Genomic DNA, 21,744 nt, shown 5'->3' with positions numbered 1-21,744 from the left:
TTAACTAAAAGAAAACTAGATCTAGAGTTTTCAACTAGTAAGATCCATCATTTTCTCTTGTCTTATTTTCTTCTCTTTCCATCCGTCTTTCTTTTTTTTTAATCCAAAAATTATTTCTAAAATTTTTATTTCTTCTTCTTCCATCGTTCTTTTTTTTTTTCAATCCAAATATTAATTCTAATTTTTTCTATTATCTCTCAATCTTTCTAAAAAGAAGAAAGACACAAAAATTTCAAAAGCAAAATTCTCAAATCTATTACCGTTAAAACTCTAAATTTGAAATCATCTTCTGGGTCAACTCGTGGTTGTGTACACATTTGGATAAACGTGGTTATGTACATGTGTACAATCATGGTTATGCAAATGTGGTTGTGCACACATTTGAGCACTTAAATGTGTGCATGTGTATATGTTTTTATGTGTATATGTGTATTTGTGTACATGTGTACAACATGAACACTTAAATATGTACATGTGTACATATATGTACGTGTACAACATAAACATGTGTACATATATGTACGTGTACAATATAAGCACTTAAATGTGTGCATGTGTATATGTTTTTATGTGTATATGTGTAATTGTGTACATGTGTATTTGTTTATGTGTGCATATATGTACACGTGAACATGTTTATATATGTTTATGTGAACATCTTCACTTGTGTACATTGTATATCAGTAAATCATAGAAAATGTGTATCTGTAAATGTTTGGGACAAAATTGCGATTAATCAAAAGTTAAGAGACCAAATCGCAGTAAGAAAAAAGTAAGATCAATCATGTTCAACGATCGCGACTGAACATAGATTGATCGTGAATGAACTTTGGTGTTATTCGCCAGTAGTCGCATAGTAGGAGCAGAGCACAACGACAGAGAAGAAGACTTATACAGTGTTCTCACGGTGGCTTGGAGCTTTGATTATGGTGGATATGAGCTTCGACGTTGGCAGTGAATGAAATAGTGAACTGAGACTTGAACTCACCGCAACCATAGTCGTTAAAACCCTAAATTTGCCATCATCTTCTAGCCAACTCGTGGTTGTGTACACATTTGGATAAACGTGGTTATGTACATGTGTACAAATGTGGTTGGTTACACATTTGGATAAACTTGGTTACATACATGTGTACAATCGTGGTTATGTACAATATTTTGTGTTTCCAAATTATTTTAATTTTATTTTAATTGTGATCTTGCATGCAATTGTGATTGTGGTGCAATTTGTTTATATCTAAAGAACATATGAAGTGTACACATGTACACTTTGAAGTAGATGTACATATGTACGTTATGAAATAGATGTACGTGTACAATATGAATACTTAGATGTGTGCATGTGTATATGTTTTTATGTGTATTTGGGTACATGTGTACATGTTTATGTGTGCATATGTGTACACGTGTACATGTTTATATGTGTTTATGTACACATTTTTACTTGTGTACATTGTATATCGTTAAATCAGAGAAAAATGCGTATCTGTAAATGTTTGGGATAAAATTGCGATTAATCAAAAATTAAGAGACCAAATCGCAGTAAGAAAAAAGTAATATTAGTCATGTTCAACGATTGATCGTGAATTAATTCTGGTGTTATTCGCTGGTAGTCGCATAGTAGGAGCAGAGCACAACGGAGGAGAAGAAGGCTTATACAGTGTTCTCACGGTGGTTTGGAGCTTTGATTATGGTGGATATGAGCTTCGACGTTGGCAGTGAATAAAAGAGTGAACGGAGACTTGAACTCGCTGCAACCATAGTCGTTGACGTCACCATATACATTATAATTATACCACCATCAGAGATATAGCTTCACATATCTTAAAATATAGATTGAATAATAAAAATATTGATTAAACACATATTTTCTTTTTAAAAAAATCTGAAGAAACAATATTCATTTTACAAAGAAAATTAAGAAACAAAGAAGAAAAAATGGAGAAAATAAAGAAGAAAGAGAAAAATGTGACCCATTTTATTTTGTTTGTTAAGAAAAACGTGATTCAATTAGATCTAGAAATAAAATATAATATTTAATTAGGTTAAATATCATTTGGTTACAAGTTTATTCCGTTTGTTTGTAACTATAAAGTGGTTTGGTGAAGAAAAACTGTCTTAATAGCACAAACTGCTCTGCAGTATAATAAAAATTTAGAAACTGTCTTAAGATGTAATTGTTTCTTCTTTTTTTTGCTAAAAAAGAATTGCATAGTAATGAATTTAGAGCTTTTTAGAATGAGATTTTCATTTTTGTTATTATGTTAGATCATTTCCAATTCATTATTATTTTTGTTTTTGTATCAATTTCTTTTTTTGTCATGTCTTTATTACTATCTAATCTATTAAAACAGAATCCTATTTTTATCTACCTAAGAAAGTTGATTTTAAATTTTGGATCTTTTCAAATTTGTTACTAGACTACCTTATATATAGGACCCTTATAAGATTGTTATAATCTATCTTATTAAAACAGAAACATTCCGTTGGACCTAACATTTATTTTGTAAGTTTTTAAATTAAATACACATTTATACTTTATAATTAAACCTACATTAAATCACTAATGTTCCTTTCTTTATACTACTATTCATGTTTCCAAACAATATACTTATTTCTTTATACTACTATCAATGTTTCCAAACAATATATTTTTATACTACTATCTATGTTTCCAAACAATACAATAATTAATCTTAGTTATTTTATATCTATCATTTTCTCTTTAAAATTTTGTAAAAACGTTATAATTTCATAAATTGCAAAATAATGAATTTTAAAATTTGGATTATAAGACTACAAAATATGAAACTATTTCAATTTAAATCCAATTAGATTACATATCGGTCATCCATCAGTTCAATCGGTTAGTCTCGGGTTTTAGTGATTTTTTTTTAATATGAATATTTTAAAAACCTAAATTGAATTGTCATATCTCCGGATTAACTGGTATAATCACAATCGGGTTGAATTTAAAAACACTGATTTAAATGCAAAAATATTTTAAATACACACTCTTTAAAATTACCAAAATATTTGTTAAGTTATTAGTAAAATTTTTCATCGTAAAATATTCCGCGCTTCCAAAGCGCGGGTCAAAATCTAGTAATAAATTATAGGCTAACTAAATAATATAACTGGATTACTTAGACTACATCAAAATCTAATCTACTAAAACCATCCAAAATTAAACTAACTTAACCGATATGTTATTTATTATTATAAGATCGATAGAGTAACTCTAATTGTAATCATGTTACCATATATTATCGTCTTTGGTTGCAACAACAAATATCAAATTAAAGTTATTTAGTTCATCTTTCCCACACGTAACATTCCAATTTCCAACCTTCGCAAAAAAAAAAGAACATTCCAATTTCCAACTGATGAAAAATTCTATTTATGAATAAAATATTATCTGCATTTAAACTACAATCATATAGAAATAATAAAATAATGCAGATTATGTTTTTTATTTTTACTTTATTTAAAAAACTGACTAACAAATTTATTGTGATATATTAATTTTTTGAGTATTCTTCATACTTTTTCACCTTTGTCGACTGGAAGCAAATACCATATGATTCTCATTTTCTATTTAACATCCAATTTGCTAAATACATATTGTGAAACAAAGTAGTTGGAATAAGAAAATGATTTTAATAATGAGTTCAACCTCAAATATCTCAATAACTAATAGAATAGTTTCAACTGTTTCATTACATATATTTAGGGTTTTTGTTGTAAATAAAAATCGAGTTTGTTGCCCAAAAAATCATAGATATCAAGTATCTAAAAAGCATCTTATCAAAATTGTCATATAAGTTAAAATGGTATTTTAAATATTTCGAGAGCAGTCAAAAGTATTTAAAGATCATGTTCACGATTTGGGTTCAGTTACAATGCTGTTATAAAAGTCTTTCATTTATTTATAAGAAACTAGGGTTGGCCCGCCCTACGAGCGGGATATAATTTACTTGTGATTTAGGTTATAAGTTTTTGTATGATTATGTGGTTTGTGTTTTAGGTTTGCATTTGTAAGAGATGTGTATAATAACGATTTATGTGTTTTATAAAATTTTAGGCGAGAAGAAACTATACGTGATAATATATGTTTTGTTTGTTTACAATAGTTATTTCTGTTATCTAAAAAAAATAGTTGTTACTATATTAAAGAGATGTGGCATTGATCGTGATATGCTGCGTGGGCATCAAATGGTTTTCATGTTGTTTCCTTTTACAAAAATTTGATCCCATATTCAGTGCATTATTTGTTGTTTGTAATATTTTGGGTTTGAAAGGATTGTATTGTCGGTAATTTTTTTTTGTGTATGTTATAAGAGCAATATGTCGGTAAAAATGGAGTCTTTTTGTGTTGAAATCATGATCTTACGACATGCTATTGGAGTGGAATTGGTGACAATCTGAAGTTGAATTTCTTATTAAAAGTAGAATGATATATTGAATGCAAAGAAAATAGTAAGCAAAGCTAATCAAAATAAGAAAACATTGAAATTTGAAAGAGTGAAAACTGATTAGTGATCAATAAGTGTAGGTATTTTTTAGTTATTGTAAAACCAACTCCAAAGACTCCATTTTTTTTATAGTAACAACTATCACTGCGTTGATTTTCCAGATTCGATAGCACTTCTTTAGTGGCATTATAAAGACCATATTAAGCAAAACACTTCTTTTTCAATCTAGAGACGTCGCATAAGGAACGTTTGGTTGGAATTGAGATATACTATTTTATTAATTTAAGTTGATGGTTAATTTGTTTGTAAGTAACTTTTGTTTTGAATTTTTGTTTCTATGGCATCACCATAATTGAGTTGTTATGTTATTTGCAGTTAAATAATTTATATCTAGCAACTAATGTGTATGACTTTTTTTGAGGTTTTCGCCAACCGTAAGGTTTTTGCATAATTTTTGAAAATGAAAATCTCAACTTTGTGAGAAATTGACAATCCAAACATTAGCCATCCGGTTGTGTAGGAAATGGTGTTCCTAAGTTGGGAATGTTGTTCATAGTGTGCATCGGTCTTATTTCTTAAATTTATTGTTGGGTGGTACTCGGTTTGAGTAAAATAAGTTCTAGTGTTTGTTAGAAACAAATATGAGCATCTCTGGATCATTTCTTTCTTGTCTTAATCTTAGACATAGGATTTCAGATTCTACATGAAGAGATTCCTACTGGTTTCTATGTTCCATTCGAGATCCATTGGTAGAAATTGGTTTCTTTGAAGACATCCGAAGTTGCATTCGTATTAAATTAAATATTTTTTTTTCTATAAACAGAAATGATTATTTTTCTGAAACAACTAACATACTTTAAAAACCTGACATACATACTATTTAGATTTCCACTATCAAATTACTAAAACTTTTACTTGGTTTGCAGAGATTTTAATCATATTTATTGTGTAAATTATGTATTTATTATGCACTTTCTATATATTTTTTTATTAGTCAATGTTGTAAAGAATTTTTTAAAATCATTTTAGTTTTTATTTTATTTTATTTATATGAGTTAGGATATTATTTACAACCTAATAAATGGAATATAACATCTTATAAGATTTCAAGACATAAAATCTACGTTGGCACAACTATACTTACCATCAGTTAGCATAGTTATTTTTTTGTTACTTACTTGATTTTTTTTTATATAAAATTTAATTCTCATAATAAAATATGAGTAAGTGTGTGTTATTAGCGGTATAATGTGTTAATGAGAAAAATAAAAATTGCTTTGAACATTTTCAAGATATTTATATATTTATCTCTATAATAACATTAGAGACATATATATGTACTTTTGCCCATTTGTATTTATCTTCTAAATTAACAATTATTATTTCTCTTCTATTAACATAGTTGTTTTCGTACTTTATGATGAAATGTTATTTTACAGAAAATAATTAGAGTAAACTTATACTTTATTGTTATAGTTTCTTTTAAAATATAATCCCTCTGTTTCAGAAAATGCATATTCTAGAGAATTTTTTTGTTTCAAAAATACATTTTTATATTTCCAATAGATTTTGTGAGTTAATAATGAAAAATTGTGAAATTCAAAAATATTAAGTGCAATTTGTAAAGTTTTACTGGTTTAAAAACTATAGAAAATATAAAACTACAGAAAACTATGCATTTATAACTAAATTTTAATATGTTTTATTAAAAAGTGCAAAAATTCTAAAACATATATCTTTTTAAAATGGAGGGAATAGTAATTTGCATTAGATATTGTTTTATGTCAACCAATTTATGATTATCCCTGTCAAATCTCAGACCGTGAACTTTGTAGCATAAGTGGAATTATTTTTTTACTCAGAAAAGTGAATGATAATATTAGATGAAGAGAATTAAAAATATGATATCAAAAAGTAACAGTCGCTAGGGAATCAGTTGACGAACCTAGCAGTAGCATGTGTTACTCAGTGCTGTGCCTACTGATGAAACATTCGCTTTGGGTATCATTGTAACATATAAATACATTTTTACATATTTGTAAAACAAGGGAAAACGTGCTATTTCCCCACGAGAAGTATCGTATCCTTCCATATGTCTCCCAAACTATGATCTCGTCCTATATCTCCCCGAATTGAAACTTCAAAATCAATTTCCCCATGGAACTATATCAAAGCTCTTATAACTCCCCGAGATTAAAGTTTGAAAACCTTAACCCCATGAAATTAAATTACTCGGTTTTGTCAGATAAACTAAAACCGTTATTGTTAACTAAACCAATTTTAGACCAATAATAACTCGATTTATACCCGATTAAGATCCGATTACAATAACCAAACCAGAAAACCGAGATTAAGATCCGAAAACCCCATTACCCCTTTCACTTATACCCGATTTCAACAGAAAAAAAAAATTTAAAACCCTAGAAATAGAAACAGAGAAAACGTCGGGAGAAAAAGAAAGCAGAGAGAACAGAGAAATCGTGGGGAGAAGAAGAAAGCAGAGAGATGGCTTCAGTTGATGATGTCGATGGGGGCGAAACCTTCGATGAAGAAGCAGAAGAGAGAGATCAAGGTGAAATCGAGCAGTTGCTTAGGGAGTTCGTCGACGAGCCTTCGATTCGCCACGATCAGATTCCTGAGAGTGATGACGAGCAAGAGAAAGGCTGCAAAAAGAAACCAGCAGATGTAACTCACATCAAGCGCGGTGATGGAAGGTTATACCAGAAGCAGACATTCGTAAACGGCGTTGGTTTCAAAGATTGTGTGCTTGACTATGCTCTTAGAACGGGCCGCAATATCCAGCAGTACAGGTACGATAAGGATAAAATTGGCTTTAGGTGTTTGGGTTCTAATGAAGAAGGAACTTGTGAGTGGAAAATCTATGCTTCAGTTCTGCCAAGTGATAATGTGTGGAAAGTGAGAGTGTTTGTTGAGACTCATTCATGTGTGCCTAACGGACAGTGTTCAATGCTGAGGGTTCCACAAATAGCTAGGTTGTTTATTGATAAAATCAGAGAAGAACCTGATTATTACATGCCTATGAAGATTGAAGAACTGATTCTAGAGAAATGGGGGATCACGGCATCAAGGCCTCAGTGTCAAGCTGCTAGAACTAAGGCGCTGAAGTGGCTTGAGTTTGAGTATGATCATCAGTTCGCTCGTCTTCGAGATTATGCGGCTGAGATACTTGAATCAAACGCAGACTCCACTGTGGTGATTGAGACTCTGAAAAATGCAGAAGGAAAAGATGAGTTCAACAGGTTCTACGTTTGCTTTGAAAACATAAGAAGGACATGGAAGGAGACATGTAGACCTTTGCTTGGAATTGATGGATGCTTTGTTAAACACAAGGTCAAAGGACAAGTGTTGGTGGCATTAGGAAGAGACGCAGATAATGCCATTTATCCAGTGGCATGGGGTGTAGTTCAAGTTGAAAATACAGAGAATTGGTCATGGTTTGTGAGAATGGTAAAGGAAGACTTAGGACTTGAGGATGGCGAGGGGTTTGTTCTTGTGTCTGATCGCCAAAAGGTTAGTGTCTTTAACCTTCTTTTTTTTTTAAATGGAACTAATTGAGTAAGCTTATATGGTTGTTATTTTGTCTATTTGGTGTAGGGTTTGATAGCTGCAGTTAAGGAAGAATTGCCTAAGGTTGAGCATAGGAAGTGTGTGAGACACATCTATGAGAATCTGAAGAAGAAACATGGAAGTAAAAGCGACATGAAGAGTTTTATATGGAGCTTAGCATGGAGTTACAACGAAGCAGAATATAAGGAACGGCTGGATAGGATTTTCAATTACGATGTTGGTGTGTATGAGGATGTTCTGAAGACAAAACCGGAGTCATGGTGTAGAGCATACCACAGGTTAGGGCCATACTGCGAAGATGTGGAAAACAATTCCACAGAGTCTTTCAATAACACCATAGGAAAGGCAAGGGAAATTCCATTTGTCCCTATGTTAGAGACAATAAGAAGACTTGCCATGGTTCGGATTGCAAAACGATCAGTAACCTCTCATACTCACAAAGGTATAAAATTTTGTGCTTTTTATTTTTAATTTTCAGGGTTCACTCTCTCATGTCTCTGATACTCTAATGTGATTATTTTTCAGGGATTTGTACACCATATGCGACTGAGTTTCTTAAAGCAGAGAAAAAGAATGCTAGTGAATGCATAGTTAGAAGAAGCACCAATGGAATGTATGAAGCAAAGTTGAGTGGATGTACTTACCGTGTCAGCTTGGAGAGATGGACTTGCACGTGTATGAAGTTTGAGATTTGTGGTATTCCATGCGAGCATGCCTATGGAGTCATTCTCCATAAGAAGCTTAAGGCTGAGGACTTCGTTTGTAAGTGGTTCAGAACATCTATGTGGAGAAGAAACTACACTGACGGCCTTATTCCGGTGAGAGGTGCTCGGTTTTGGCCTGAAACGGGTGCGCCGGACGTCCATATTCCACCTGATCCAGACCAAACGGGGAGGAAGAAGATGACTAAGGCTGAGAAGAAAAGAAAAAAACCTGCTAATGAGTCTCCAACCAAGAAGCAACCAAAACATAAAAAGAGAACTATGCACTGCGGAGTATGCGGCCAACCTGATCACAACTTAAGGTTTCATAAAAAAAAAAGGTTTGTTCTGTTTCTGATTCACCATTGTTCTGTTTTCAATGCAAGCTCAAACAAAGATTCACTAGTTTTGTTCTGTTTTTGGTAGCCAACTGGAGCTGGTCCTTCTAATGTTGCTTCTCCAGCTGCATCTCAAGCTCCCTCTCCAGCTCCTTCTCGAGCTCCCTCTCCAGCTCCTTCTCAAGATATGTGTTGATGGTGGTGTCAACTTTTGTGGCTTTTAGCTTCTCGGATTTGGTGTTGTTTTTGTCTCTTAGCTTTTGTGGTTTTTAAAGACTCGGAATATGTGGGTTTTGGTGTGTCAAGTTGTCTCTCAAGCTCTTTTAAAAATTGTCTTTTGTTCAAACCGATGTGTCTTTAGGAATGGTGGTATCTATTAAAACATTATCTTGCTATGTTTATGTTGGCTTTACTGTTTTTTTTTATTCCTTTCTTGTTATCTCTTTTCAATGCATAACAAATCTCTAGAACAAGACATAATTTTTTAAAAGATCATCCTCTTACATAACTAAAAAACAACAGAGATTCAAGTTCTTACAACATCATAGATATTTAGGTTCATACTGAAACAGAAACTAACATCAAGTTCATACATGAGATTCAATAAAGACAGAACCGAAACGCATTGATCACAGACACATTCTTCATCATGCTTCACCATTTCTTGACGAGAAGCACCATTGACACAACACAAATCGCACAACCACTGAATATGACTGCCATCATCTTTTTCATCTTTGTTTTCTCTTCAGCCAGCACTTCCTCAACTCGATCAAGTACTTCCTGCTCAAGGGACAATCTCTCTCTTGCAATCTCTTTCACATGTTGCTCAATACTTGCATTTTTTGATTCAAGTGATTCTAAATCTTCCAATATTGCCTCATCTATCCACTTGAATATATGCTCATCATTCTCCAGCTAAACAATTCATTATACATAGACATACACAACAAAGCATTACTCAATCATCATTCTCTAGCTAAAAATGATCTTGACAACTTTCTGAAGTGAGACTAATAACAAAAATTACCCTCTGTGTTGCAGCATACAGACATCGAAAGTATCTCCTGTAGGGATTGGGAGTCGATTTTGACATCAATGGAATGATGGATTCACCACACCAACATTTCTTCGGGACACCTGCAAATCGTCTACCTCTTCGACGCCCATTCGATGATCCAGAGGAAGCTCCAGACACGACATTTGAAGACCCAGACATCACTCTTACTCTCACAGTTGGGAATTCGGGGGGAGAAGAGAATAAAACTTGATTGGGGTTTTTAGGGTTCGTCGAGCTACGATTTGGGATTTTTAAGAGAGTGGGGCTATGGGTCGGGTCAAATCTGGGTTTTTTTTTTAAACGGTTTCGGTTATGGTTCGGGGAAATTTTCGGTTTGGTTTTGCGATTATACCGAGAATTGTCTTAACCAATATCGGATTGAGTTCCATGGAGAAATTGATTTCGAAGTTTCAATTCGGGGAAATATAGGACGAGGTCATAGTTTGGGAGACATATGGAAGGATACAATACTTCTCGTGGGGAAATAGCACGTTTTCCGTAAAACAATCAAATAGGTATAGTAAAATAATAGTTGTAAATGAACTAAAAATAAGTGATAAGAATGAATGTATGAATTAACATGAAATGTATATGCCAACAGACAAAAATTACACTTGTCATCAAATAAAAAATATATACCAAAAGCGAAACACATATACTAAAGCCTTTTCTCGAAGAAAAAAAAGAGATACACAGATATTCTAAAACTTCCGATTTCTTTCAAGTTATCCATTTTCTCTGGGGAGTCAAACATCCAGGCATCTAGCGTGGCTGTTTTTTTTTGAGCAAGAATGCCGCAATGAGAAGGTACTTTGCTGAAGTAAACATGGAATTTCAGCATTTCAAGTTCTTCACTGTTTTCACAACTGTAGGTGGCTTTCTGTCTTCTTCATCATGAGGGAGACTTCAGACCCTGACTATCTACTACTTCTGCCATGAAGGCATACAGGAATAACTATGATAAGGAAGACATGACTTTCAAATATTGTAACTTAATGCTGGAGTTCAATTTGTTATCTATACAAACATAAATCAGAAGAGAATATATTTAATTTATTTCCCGACTCAAGAGACAAATTATTCAAAAAGAACAATATAGATACTGAAGATTTGAATTTGAGGATTAGTAAAGAGTGAACCTTGATGAGCAGGTCAGAAATGGCCAAAAGCTATGCAATCAAGAAACATTTGTTGTAAAGCTATAACTCCTTTTAATACTCGAATCAGTATCATCAATCCCGTTAACCGTAGAAGCTCTTTATGGTTTCATAATCTACTTGCCTGGTCCATTGAGAAATTAGTTATAACTTATAACTGCTTCAGACGATACACATAAAGCATAGTACATAATAGCAAACACATTCACGGTAGCTTATGTTTTATTAGATTGTTTCTCTCTGCCAATTTCAACATCAAAATATCTCTGTAGAATTAGAATCCATATGATTGTCTAATGGGACAACTAAAAGCTGGACAAATATCTCTGTTTTAAAGGAGATGGAAATACTTAAATATGATATACCTTATGTGTGCGTGAGAAATCTTAAGAAGTGGCAATGATTCAAAAACATGCCAAGGAGTCACATTTTCTCTTGTTTGCCTTGTCCTAGAGTTGGCCATGTTGTAACTACGAAGAGAGTATCAACGTAGGGATAGAGTTAATGCTCCCTGCAATCTCAACAAAACTGGTCTTCTCCGAGAACCTAATAGAACCGGGGCGTTGAGTTAATAGAAATACTAAGCTCTACCTTTGGTGTAAAATATCAGAGCATAAGTTAAGAAAAATATACCTTCTCATCCACCAAAGCAATATAAACGCTCATGATCTCTCATTCAATTTTCCATTTTGCCATTATCGTACCAAATTCCAGAGTCAAAGGATTGAATTGATGATTTGCAGGGGATTGAGACTTGCATATATTGAATGAGAGATCATGAGCGTCATTGACGACGTTTGGATGCAACGCACTTGCTTAACGTCTCCAGATTACTTTGTATGTGGAGACCAAAGGATAAGACACGACTTCTCTGCTCCACCGGGATACGTAACACCACATTCAGCTAAACCATTCCTCTACAAACATGGCATCTTTCCTTCACACGCTCTCTCTCCTACTGAACCACCAGATCCTTCTCAAACACCATCTCCTTCGCCATTTCCATCGGAGACGAACTCCCCGATTCCGCTCTCTCCTAGCTCGATCCCACTACGGTGGTCTTAAAACAGTCACCGTCTCCTCCCTGACTGCCGGGAAGATAACCATCCTCTTTGCTGTCTCATGAGCTTTCACTCCAACCTACACGCAGAAACACGTCCCTGGATTCGTTAGAGCCGAAGAGCGCAATTCCAAAACAAAGAAGCAGTAACAATGGAAAGTAAAGCATGAAATGATGGATTATAATACAAACTCAACTATTTATAGTTGCAGATTCACCGACTTGAAGAAGAAGAAGAAGAAGAGATGCACTTAATGAGAAACAGTTCAAATGAATAGGAGAATGAGTTAATGACGACAATTTAATATAATCCGTAACGGTTCGGTTTTCCATTGTGGGTGAGAAGAACTCGAATCGATAGGAACGGTGGATTCAACGCCGTCATTAAATGTTTCTCAAATACAAAGAAAGAACCTTAAAAATCTAGATTCGCCATTCTTGAAGAAGCTAAGAAAACAAAGGTGTAAACGGGCTTACTTCTGTCTACATTATTCAGCCCAAATAAAGTAATTCAAAACTTACAAAAAGATTACCTCGCAAGCCCATTACAAACCAAGCGAAAGTAAGATTAGTTTTGTTCTGAGACACGTGGCGCTTTCTAGTAAGACTATTTTCTAACGTGGCTCTCTCCAAGAAGAGAGAAGTTCTACTTTATATAATAAGATAATCTACGATAACCATAAATTTTTTTATCACACTTATATCATCTAAGATAGGGCTGGGCGTTCGGGTACCCATTCGGGTTTCGGTTCAGTCTATTCGGGTTTCGGGTTTTTGGGGTCAAAAATTTCAGCTCCATTCGGATATTTCTAAATTTCAGTTCGGATTCGGTTCGGATCTTTGCGGGTTCGGTTCGGGTTCGGATAACCCATTTAAAATGTTTTTAAATTTTCAAAATTCATTATATACTTTAAATTTTCAAAATCTATAAGAAAGATTATATATTACATATAAATTTTCATAACATATATGTCAAAATACCTTAATTTAACATATAAATTGGTTTTCTTTGAATATTTGGATAAAAAATCAATAGATATTTAACTACTTTTAGTGTTTTCAGTATACTTTAGCTATTTTAAACATTTACTTTTGACTATTTGCATATATTTTTCGAGTATTTTGGAAAACTTAAAGGTATCTTATATATTTTTTAATATTTTTAATATGCATTATATATAAAAATAATGTATATATTTAAGTATATAAATTTATTTCGGATACATTCGGGTACCCAAAATACTTCGGTTCGGATCGGGTTCGGTTTCGGTTCTTTAAATACCAAAATTTTGAACCGTTCGGATATTTAATCAATTTCGGTTCGGATTCGGTGTTATTTTTTCGGATCGGGTTCGGTTCGGTTTTTCGGGTTCGGATTGTTTGCCCAGCCCTAATCTAAGAATGAAAATGACTAAAATGTTTTATTAAAAAAGTAAATATATATTTATATATGTAGGGTTAACTAATTTATATTTATAGTTTAGAGTTAAGCATTAGAGCTCTAGAATTGAGTTTTAAAATGTTTTAAATAAAAAATAAATATTAAAAAATAAAATAAAACTTTTTAAAATAGTTTCAAAAGAAATTTCAAATGTCAGAAAAAATTTGAAAAAAAATTAATAAATTTGAAAGAAAAGTTTGAAAAAAACTCAACAAAAATGTTCGAATTTGAAAAATATAATTCAAAACTATAGTTTTCTTTTATTTTTCTTCTATTTTTATTTTTAATTTTTAAAAAGTTATTTATATTTATATATCTAGAGTTCTAAGGTATTTTGTGACAAAACTTAAAATTGTATTTTTGGGAGAATTGTCCTTTATTTATAATTCTTTACATTGATATTACATGTTTTGCTTGACATTTTAAAATTTAAATGGCAACTCCCAACAGGTAGATAAAAGATAGGATAGGTAGTATTGTAGGTTGTCGAATCGTCTATGTAAAATTTCTAATAATTGTAATATCATAATAAATCAGCTCTAAAAAAAGAAAAAAGATAGGACACTAAAGTAATAGATTAGAGGAAATATATCAAATACAAAATTAAAGGTGAGAGATCTATCAACATGAGAAAGATATCGAACCGATTTTTAGGTTTGATATAGCCCTGATCGTTTATATGATGGTTTACAAACAAACAGAAACTAAAGAGTCTAATCTTAAAATCGATTGACTTTGGTGATAGAGTTAGGGGTGTATGTTCAGGTACTCAATCGGGTTCGGTTCGGGTCTATACGGTTTTTGAGTTTTGGGGTCAAAGATTTCAGTCTCAATCAGGTATTTATACATTTGATTTAGATTTGGTTCGGATCTTTGCGGATTCGGTTCTATTTCAGATAACTAATTTAAATTATTTTAAAATTTTGAAAATTCACTATATACCTAAAAGTTTCTCAAAATCTATAAACAAGATAATATATTACATATAAATTTATATAACACATATCAAAATACTTAAACTTAACATATAAATTTGTTTGGTTTAAATATTTGGATAGAGAATCAATTAATATTTTAAGTATTTTTGGTGTTTTGACTATACTTAAGCTATTTTATACATTTACTTTTGACTATTTATATATTTATAAGTATTTTGGACAACTTAAAGTACCTTATATATTTTGGATGTTTATAATATATATTAAATCTAAAATAATTAATATATTTAGGTATATAAATCTATTTCGAATACAGTTGGGTACCCAAAATATTTCGGTTCGTGTTGAGTTCGGTTTAGATTTTTTAAATACTAAAATTTTGAATCGGTTTGGATATTTAATCAATTTCAATTCGAATTCGATACTACTTTTTTGGATCGGGTTCGCCTCGGTTCTTTGGATTTGGATATTTTGCCGAGTCCCAAATAGATTTTGGGGTAGCTTCAAGAGATGTTTGCATATATTCTATACAAGTCCAAAAACCAAGAAAATAAAATAAAAGGAAGAAATTATATTATAAACAAAAAAAAATCATATAATCTAATCTTGATAACTATTAGAAAAATTTGTTTAAATGGTATCCGCGCATAGCGCGGATCTGTATCTAGTTTTTTCTTGTTTTACAGGTTTTTATCATATGGTTCTCATCTTTCACTCTTTTAAAGATAGATCTATTTTTTATATATTTTTTTGTATGTTCGTTAAGATAGATATATCTTATTTTCCACTTATTTTTCGTTTATTGAAATCATCTGAACATTTTTGGATTTACAGGTTTTTTAAATCTAGTTTTGAATATGCATGTTTTTCAGATCTAGATCAGCCTCTGGAAGATATCTCGGAATTCTTCACGGAAGTCTTCTAAAATATAATGCGTTAATATAAAGTTTCAGAAAGTCTTCCAGAAGACTTCGTGGAAGTCTTATGACAGAGTCTTCTCCTATGTCTCCTCTTTCATAACAGATCATATATAGCGTTTTGGTAAGTTTTCATGTCTGATTTTTCTTCACTTAGTAACCTCTTGTTGCATAAAGCTCTAACCTTTTTTCCAAACTAAAATTTTCCAACTTCTCTCTAATCTCTTTAAACATGAAAACACTAAACTTTATATCAATTTCTCATTTTTATCATGTTTTTCTTACTAATTTATCTTGTTTTTGCAGGTTTTTATCACATGGTTCTTATCTTCCACTCCTTTAATGGTAGATCTATTTTTTGGATATGTAATTTTGTGTGTTCTTTAAGGTAGATCTATTTCATCTTCCACTAATTTTTTTTTGTTGAAGTCGTTTGAACATTTTTGGATTTGCAGGTTTTTTAGATCTGTGTTTGGATATGCAGGTTTTTCAGATCTGCATTAGACAATGGAAGACTTGTAGGAAGTCTTGTCGGAATTCTTCTAAAATATAATGCGCTAAAAGACTTCCAAAAAGTTTTCCATAAGATTTCCTGGAAGTCTTCTGATATAGTTTTCTCCTATGTCTCCTCTTTCAGAAAAGATCTGAGCGTTTTGGGAAGTTTTCATGTCTGATTTTTCTTCATTTAGTAACCTCTTGTTTCATAAAGTTCTTACTTTTTTCTCAGACTAAAATTCTCCAACCTCTCTATAATCTCTTTAAACATGAAAACACTATAAACTTTATATCAATTTCTCTGTTTTCTCATGTCTTTCTTACTAATTTATTTTGTTTTTGCATGTTTTTATCACATGGTTCTCATCTTTCACTCTTTTAAAGGTAAATCTAATTTTCTTGGATATGTAATTTTGTGTGTTCTTTAAGGTAGATCTATCTCATCTTCCACTTATTTGCTCTTATTGAAGTCATTTAAACATTTTTGGATTTGCATATTTTTCAAATCTGGGTTTGGATATGCAGATTTTTTAGATCTGGATCAGACTCTGGAAGACTTCTGGAAAGTTTTCTCGAAAGCCTTCTAAAATATAATGCACTAAAAGACTTCCAGGAGGTCTTCCATAAGATTTTCTCGAAAGTCTTCTGACATAGTCTTCTCCCATGTCTCCTTTTTATAACAGATCTGAGCGTTTTGGTAAGTTTTCATGTCTGATTTTTTTCATTTAGTAATCTCTTGTTGCATAAAACTCTTATTTTTTTCCAAAAACTAAAAGTTAAAAAAAAAACATATCTTAAACTTACTTATGTGGAAGTCTTCTCGGATCAGCTAGAAACTTTAATAAATATGAATGTTGGTAACCTAATAAATATCACCAATTAATTTATAAATTTCTTTAAGTAGCTTCAATATTGACTAATATACATGAATTAACAAGAAAATATTTAAAAAGTTTTTATAGTTTTACAGAAAATGAAAGTTTATTAAACATTGACGCAGAATGGAAGTCTTCTCGTAGACTTCCAGAAAGTCGTCCATTTAGGTCATTTTTGCAATTGAAAATTTACAAAGGAAGACTTCGAGAGAAGTCTACTCTATACCAGACTTCTTTGGAAGTCTTCCTTTGTAAAAAATTGGCTTACTTTTGTTAACAAAATTGGCTTACTTTTGTTAACAAAAGATCATTTCCAGTTCATTATTATTTTTGCTTTTACATCCTATAATAATGAAATATATCCTTCTTATTTCTCTTTTTAATATAATTTGGTTTTTTCCCTCTATATTTAATGGAAAAAATATTGTTTTTGCTTTTAAAACAAATTTCCATTTAATAGCTTATTTTGGTTCATCTTGCTAAAACAAATATTGTTTTTGCTTTTAAAACTATAATATCATGTATAGTTTCAGTGTGTTATCAGCTACATGTCTTTCAAGACAAGAATGAACTCCGCCTCTCATTCATACTTGAAATTATGATTATGATGTCACTTTGAATTCTACTGATATTGCATATAGTGGCTGGGTCGTTCGGGACCACCTAAGGACAGCAAAGATGTAAAGATCATCAACACTTACCAAAACCTTCTCTAGAAAGTGAAGCTAAAACTTTCTGACTACTCAACAGAATTGTTGGATAAATGGTCTTTGATATATTATTTTTGAAGCAGATTCAAAAATGTTAAATAGGATGATCAACAGCCAAACCATGAATATTTTCTCATCGGCGCTTGCACAAGGTAGGTGGTGGCCGTGTGGCTATTACCTATCGTGTCGGTCTTCTTGTGCGGTCAAGGTTTAGTGGTCATCCTCTGTCGTCTATGGCTGAGGAATCCCTTTCTACGGTAGCTGCTCGACCTTTGTTTGTCAGTCTCGCGGCTTTTAATTTTGGGTCCTGCATTGGGTTTGAGTTTCAGTTCCGCCTCTATGGTTTGCTTTGTCTCCCCAGTGAAGTCTCTCTCTGAAGTTCATTGAAGGTCTGGGTCAGGTCCTCTTTCCCGGAGCAAGGCATCAATTCGTGGTGCTGGTGGTGTCAGCTGGTTTCATCGTTCGGCAAGGAGGCTGTTCGGTTATTGGTCATCCTAATATCTACTTGGCTGCTTAATCCAGTAGGTAGATCGATTATATCTTCTCTTGCAACTGAAACCCGAGTTTTCTGCAGCCTCAATCCTGCCATAGTTATGCTCGAAGGTGTCGCATCTCAACCATTGTCAGTCGTCTCAGGTTGTCTTGGACCGTTCCTTGTTATTTCGGATTTTGTAAGCTTCAGTGTCAGGTATATTACATGATTGAAGAGGTAACCAGTATTAAATTACTCCGGTTGGAAGGTCGACTAAGACAATTGTACAGTATGATTTTACAGTCTCTTAGACTCGAGGAGTACAAGCAATGTGGGTCTCCTACATTGATTTCATCTCATCGGATTAGGAATATACTAGTTGAGAACGGTGCCGGTACCGGGTATATTTTGGCTACTAAGAAGATCGCATCCATTAAATTTGTGTAGAGGAAACTTAGTGGGTCCCAAGAGAAACGGGCATTCTGCTAATTTAAATATGTAAATGAAATCCTGATTCTAAATATAGGTCCTGTTCGTTACGGAATCGCTGCGGGCAGCGGTAACGACAAAGAAAATTAATATTAATAGAGAGCAAAGTAGCTATGGTAGATTAAAAATAGTTGCTGGAAGTGATACCTTGACGTCTTTTATGGATGCTAATTTTTCAGTGACGTCTCTTGTTTGTAACAGATCTATCTCTTCTTAATCCAGTGTAACTAAATAGCTCTGTCACCCATGTTTTGCTTCATTAATTTATAGAATCACTGTTGTACTCAACATCAACTTCAATTCACCCACGTTTAACTCAACATCAACTTCAATTCACCAACACAAGATACTCAAGGTTGTGACCTCTACAGATTTGAAACCAAATACATTGAAGCTATCTAGTAATGCCCTGAGTCGTCACTTGATTGGACCTAATGCTACTTGACCAAGCAAACAATGTATTTTTTTACAGTAGCGAGAATGAATCCATCCCACAACCCGAAAGGAATCATCTCTTTGACCCCTACAATCAACCATAATGACTTGAGAACAACTACTAACACAAATAGACACGGACTACACAATCGACATTTCCTTTCTTCACCAAGCTATGGTCCCGTAAAGTAGGATTTCCGCTCGTGTCCCGTAAAGTAGGATTTTCGCTTGTGTCCCAATCGCTTCAACACCACAGGCACAGTACCGATGATGGTTTGTATCAATTGACGTTCGTTACTCCAGTCCTAAGCCACAAAACGGACAGTAGTCCGACTGAACCTAACACCTAAGAGCCATATAAACCGAGGCAGAAGTTGGACAAGCAAACAATAAAATCAACATGTATTCTCTGTCATATACCATGTTCTAGTTCCATTTGATGAGCGTCGAATCCGTGAACCAACAACATACACTACAAGAAAACATGGCACATTCTGACGGAAACTCCGACAATAATGTGGTCGGAAAATTCTGAGAAATTTCTGAAGAAATACCAAAGAAACCAAATATTTAAGAGTCATCGGAATTTCGTCAGAAATTTCCGACGAAATACCGACGAAATATGATTTATCGTAAATTTCTGATGAAATACTGACGAAAACATCTTTGTATTGGGGTTTCGGTTTGGGGTTTTGGATCCTCAGAATTTTGTCAGAATATTTTAACGAAATTCCGATGAAATTCTGACGAAATTGCTTTTATATTAGAGTTTCAGTTTGAGGTTTTAATTTCTCAGAATTTCGTCGGAAAATTCTGACGGAAGTCCGACGAAATTGGTTTCTTCGTCAGTTATTCCGACGAAATATTTTTTCCCGACCAAATGAAACCGACGACGTTTTTCGTCGGAAATTTGTCGAAAATGGCTTATTCCGACGAAATCTTCCGTCAGAGTTTGAATGTTTTCTTGTAGTGATAATCGGCTTCATGCCGCCGTCAATCCATGCCTCGTTTCATACGCCAAAGCCGGAAGAGACTCCGGAATGAAAATCGAACCTTAGCGGTAAGATACGCGAGCGAGTCTCTTGCAAGCTTTCAGCTGGTATTGAAGCTCTTTTTAACAACCTACAATCGCACATATCCTCTACCTGTTAGCACCGCCCTCGCAGGAAGAAGCAACTGAGGTAATGGAGTCATCTGACCTAGTTCACGTGCCACCTCCGTGAAAGTATAATCCTAGATCTGAAAAGGGGAAAATTCGATTTTGGTATACCTTTGGTTCTAAAACGCCGACTCTCCTTTTTTGACCTCTCCATAGTCTTGTCGTCGTCTCTTCATACAAGGTTAAAGATCAGCTCCGACAGATCTACAAAGCTCCGAGGAACGCCCACTACCGCGACAGAAAAGAATAACATATCGACTCGGTTAAGAATAAGAAGAAGAAGCAAAGGAAAAAGAGGGAAGGGAAGGAGAAATCGTTCCCGATGCTGCCGGAGAGACAGGTCGGAGCTATGGTTACGGTCTCTGTTGCTATCTCTCTCTCTATGAAGATGTGTGTGTTCCTCTGATACTGCCGCAGCCATTCTGTAATGAACAAGGCTATTATAATGAACAAGGCCATAGTTATTTTTAGAAAAAACTACAAATATCACTGTTGTTACTCTGGTTCGGGATAGACATTTTTAGAATTCGAAATTCCACCAAACTACATATACATATACTCCTCGAAGAAACAGTGTCACTGCTCATACGGTAGCAAAAACTGGACCCGACAATTTATTTTTTTCTAATGATTTTCTTTATTTCACTCGGTGGTTTACACCTCGCTTTTTTTTTCATCAAGATAAATAGATTTGATTAAAACTTTGCTAACTAAACTGAGGATTCTGTGTCCATTTAGACAAAAAAGGAAGATCGACTTCGTTCACCATGTGCGAGAGTATCTTCCTTTGGAGAAATACAAATGTTTTAGACAAACAAACATAACTTTTGTTTAGATAATAATTCTTTAACTTTTACAATTATAATTATGTAATAAAATATATTTTATTTGAAAGTTAAATTTTGTATGGGAAGAATGAATCTTGGAATTTATATTTAGTACTAAAATTGTAAATTTTAATTTGCTTTTAAAAGCTTCATATTTAATTATACGTACAAAATATTATAATAATTTAATTCTCCGCTAAATTACTTTTGAATCTATAATGGTCACTGAAATAATGCTCAAACGAAGTGAATGAAGAAAGAATATTAATTTTGTTTCTTTTTGTTACGATCTTGTAAAGTATATGCTTGTTCAGCTTAGATATACATACAAACACTTGGATTTTGCAACTTAGCTGATGATTTATATTCTAAATAGTTAATCATAATGAAAACTATTAATGAACCAATAGGTCCAAAAATGTAAAACATAGATTTGGAATTTACAATTATATTTTGCTATTATGAAAGAACTGGTACAACTTTTGGCAAAAAAAATTAAATGATATAACGACTACATGTATAATACTACGTAAATAATCATTGATGACAAACGTGATTTGATGTACTATAAATGATCAAAAGAGCTAGATTATATATTCTAGATGCT

The 21,744-nt window shown here is 32.9% G+C and overlaps 2 protein-coding genes and 1 long non-coding RNA gene across 3 annotated transcripts; 1 reads left to right on the top strand and 2 right to left on the bottom strand.

Annotated features, from left to right (window-relative positions):
• The first annotated feature begins 6,980 nt into the window (after positions 1-6,980).
• On the top strand, positions 6,981-9,326 carry LOC108858256 (uncharacterized). Its single transcript, XM_018632208.1, has 4 exons — positions 6,981-8,006; positions 8,091-8,505; positions 8,589-9,087; positions 9,191-9,326. The coding sequence occupies exons 1-4, from the start codon at positions 6,981-6,983 to the stop codon at positions 9,324-9,326; spliced, it is 2,076 nt and encodes a 691-aa protein (XP_018487710.1).
• A 430-nt stretch (positions 9,327-9,756) lies between these two features.
• Positions 9,757-10,321, bottom strand: LOC108862534 (uncharacterized protein At4g04775-like). Its single transcript, XM_018636696.2, has 2 exons — positions 10,133-10,321; positions 9,757-10,020 (listed from the first exon to the last, which is right to left on the bottom strand). Exons 1-2 carry the CDS (start codon positions 10,319-10,321, stop codon positions 9,757-9,759), a joined length of 453 nt encoding a protein of 150 aa, XP_018492198.1.
• Positions 10,322-19,131: 8,810 nt separating this feature from the next.
• LOC108862535 (uncharacterized) lies at positions 19,132-20,819 on the bottom strand. Its single transcript, XR_008937202.1, has 3 exons — positions 20,422-20,819; positions 19,572-20,273; positions 19,132-19,497 (listed from the first exon to the last, which is right to left on the bottom strand). It is a non-coding gene; the product is annotated as an uncharacterized LOC108862535 (long non-coding RNA).
• Between the last annotated feature and the right edge of the window lie 925 nt (positions 20,820-21,744).

This window comes from Raphanus sativus, chromosome 8 (assembly GCF_000801105.2).
Source record: "Raphanus sativus cultivar WK10039 chromosome 8, ASM80110v3, whole genome shotgun sequence".
Lineage (NCBI taxonomy): Eukaryota > Viridiplantae > Streptophyta > Magnoliopsida > Brassicales > Brassicaceae > Raphanus > Raphanus sativus.
Note: the sequence above shows the minus strand (reverse complement) of the source record. Positions and strands in the feature narration are given on the sequence as shown.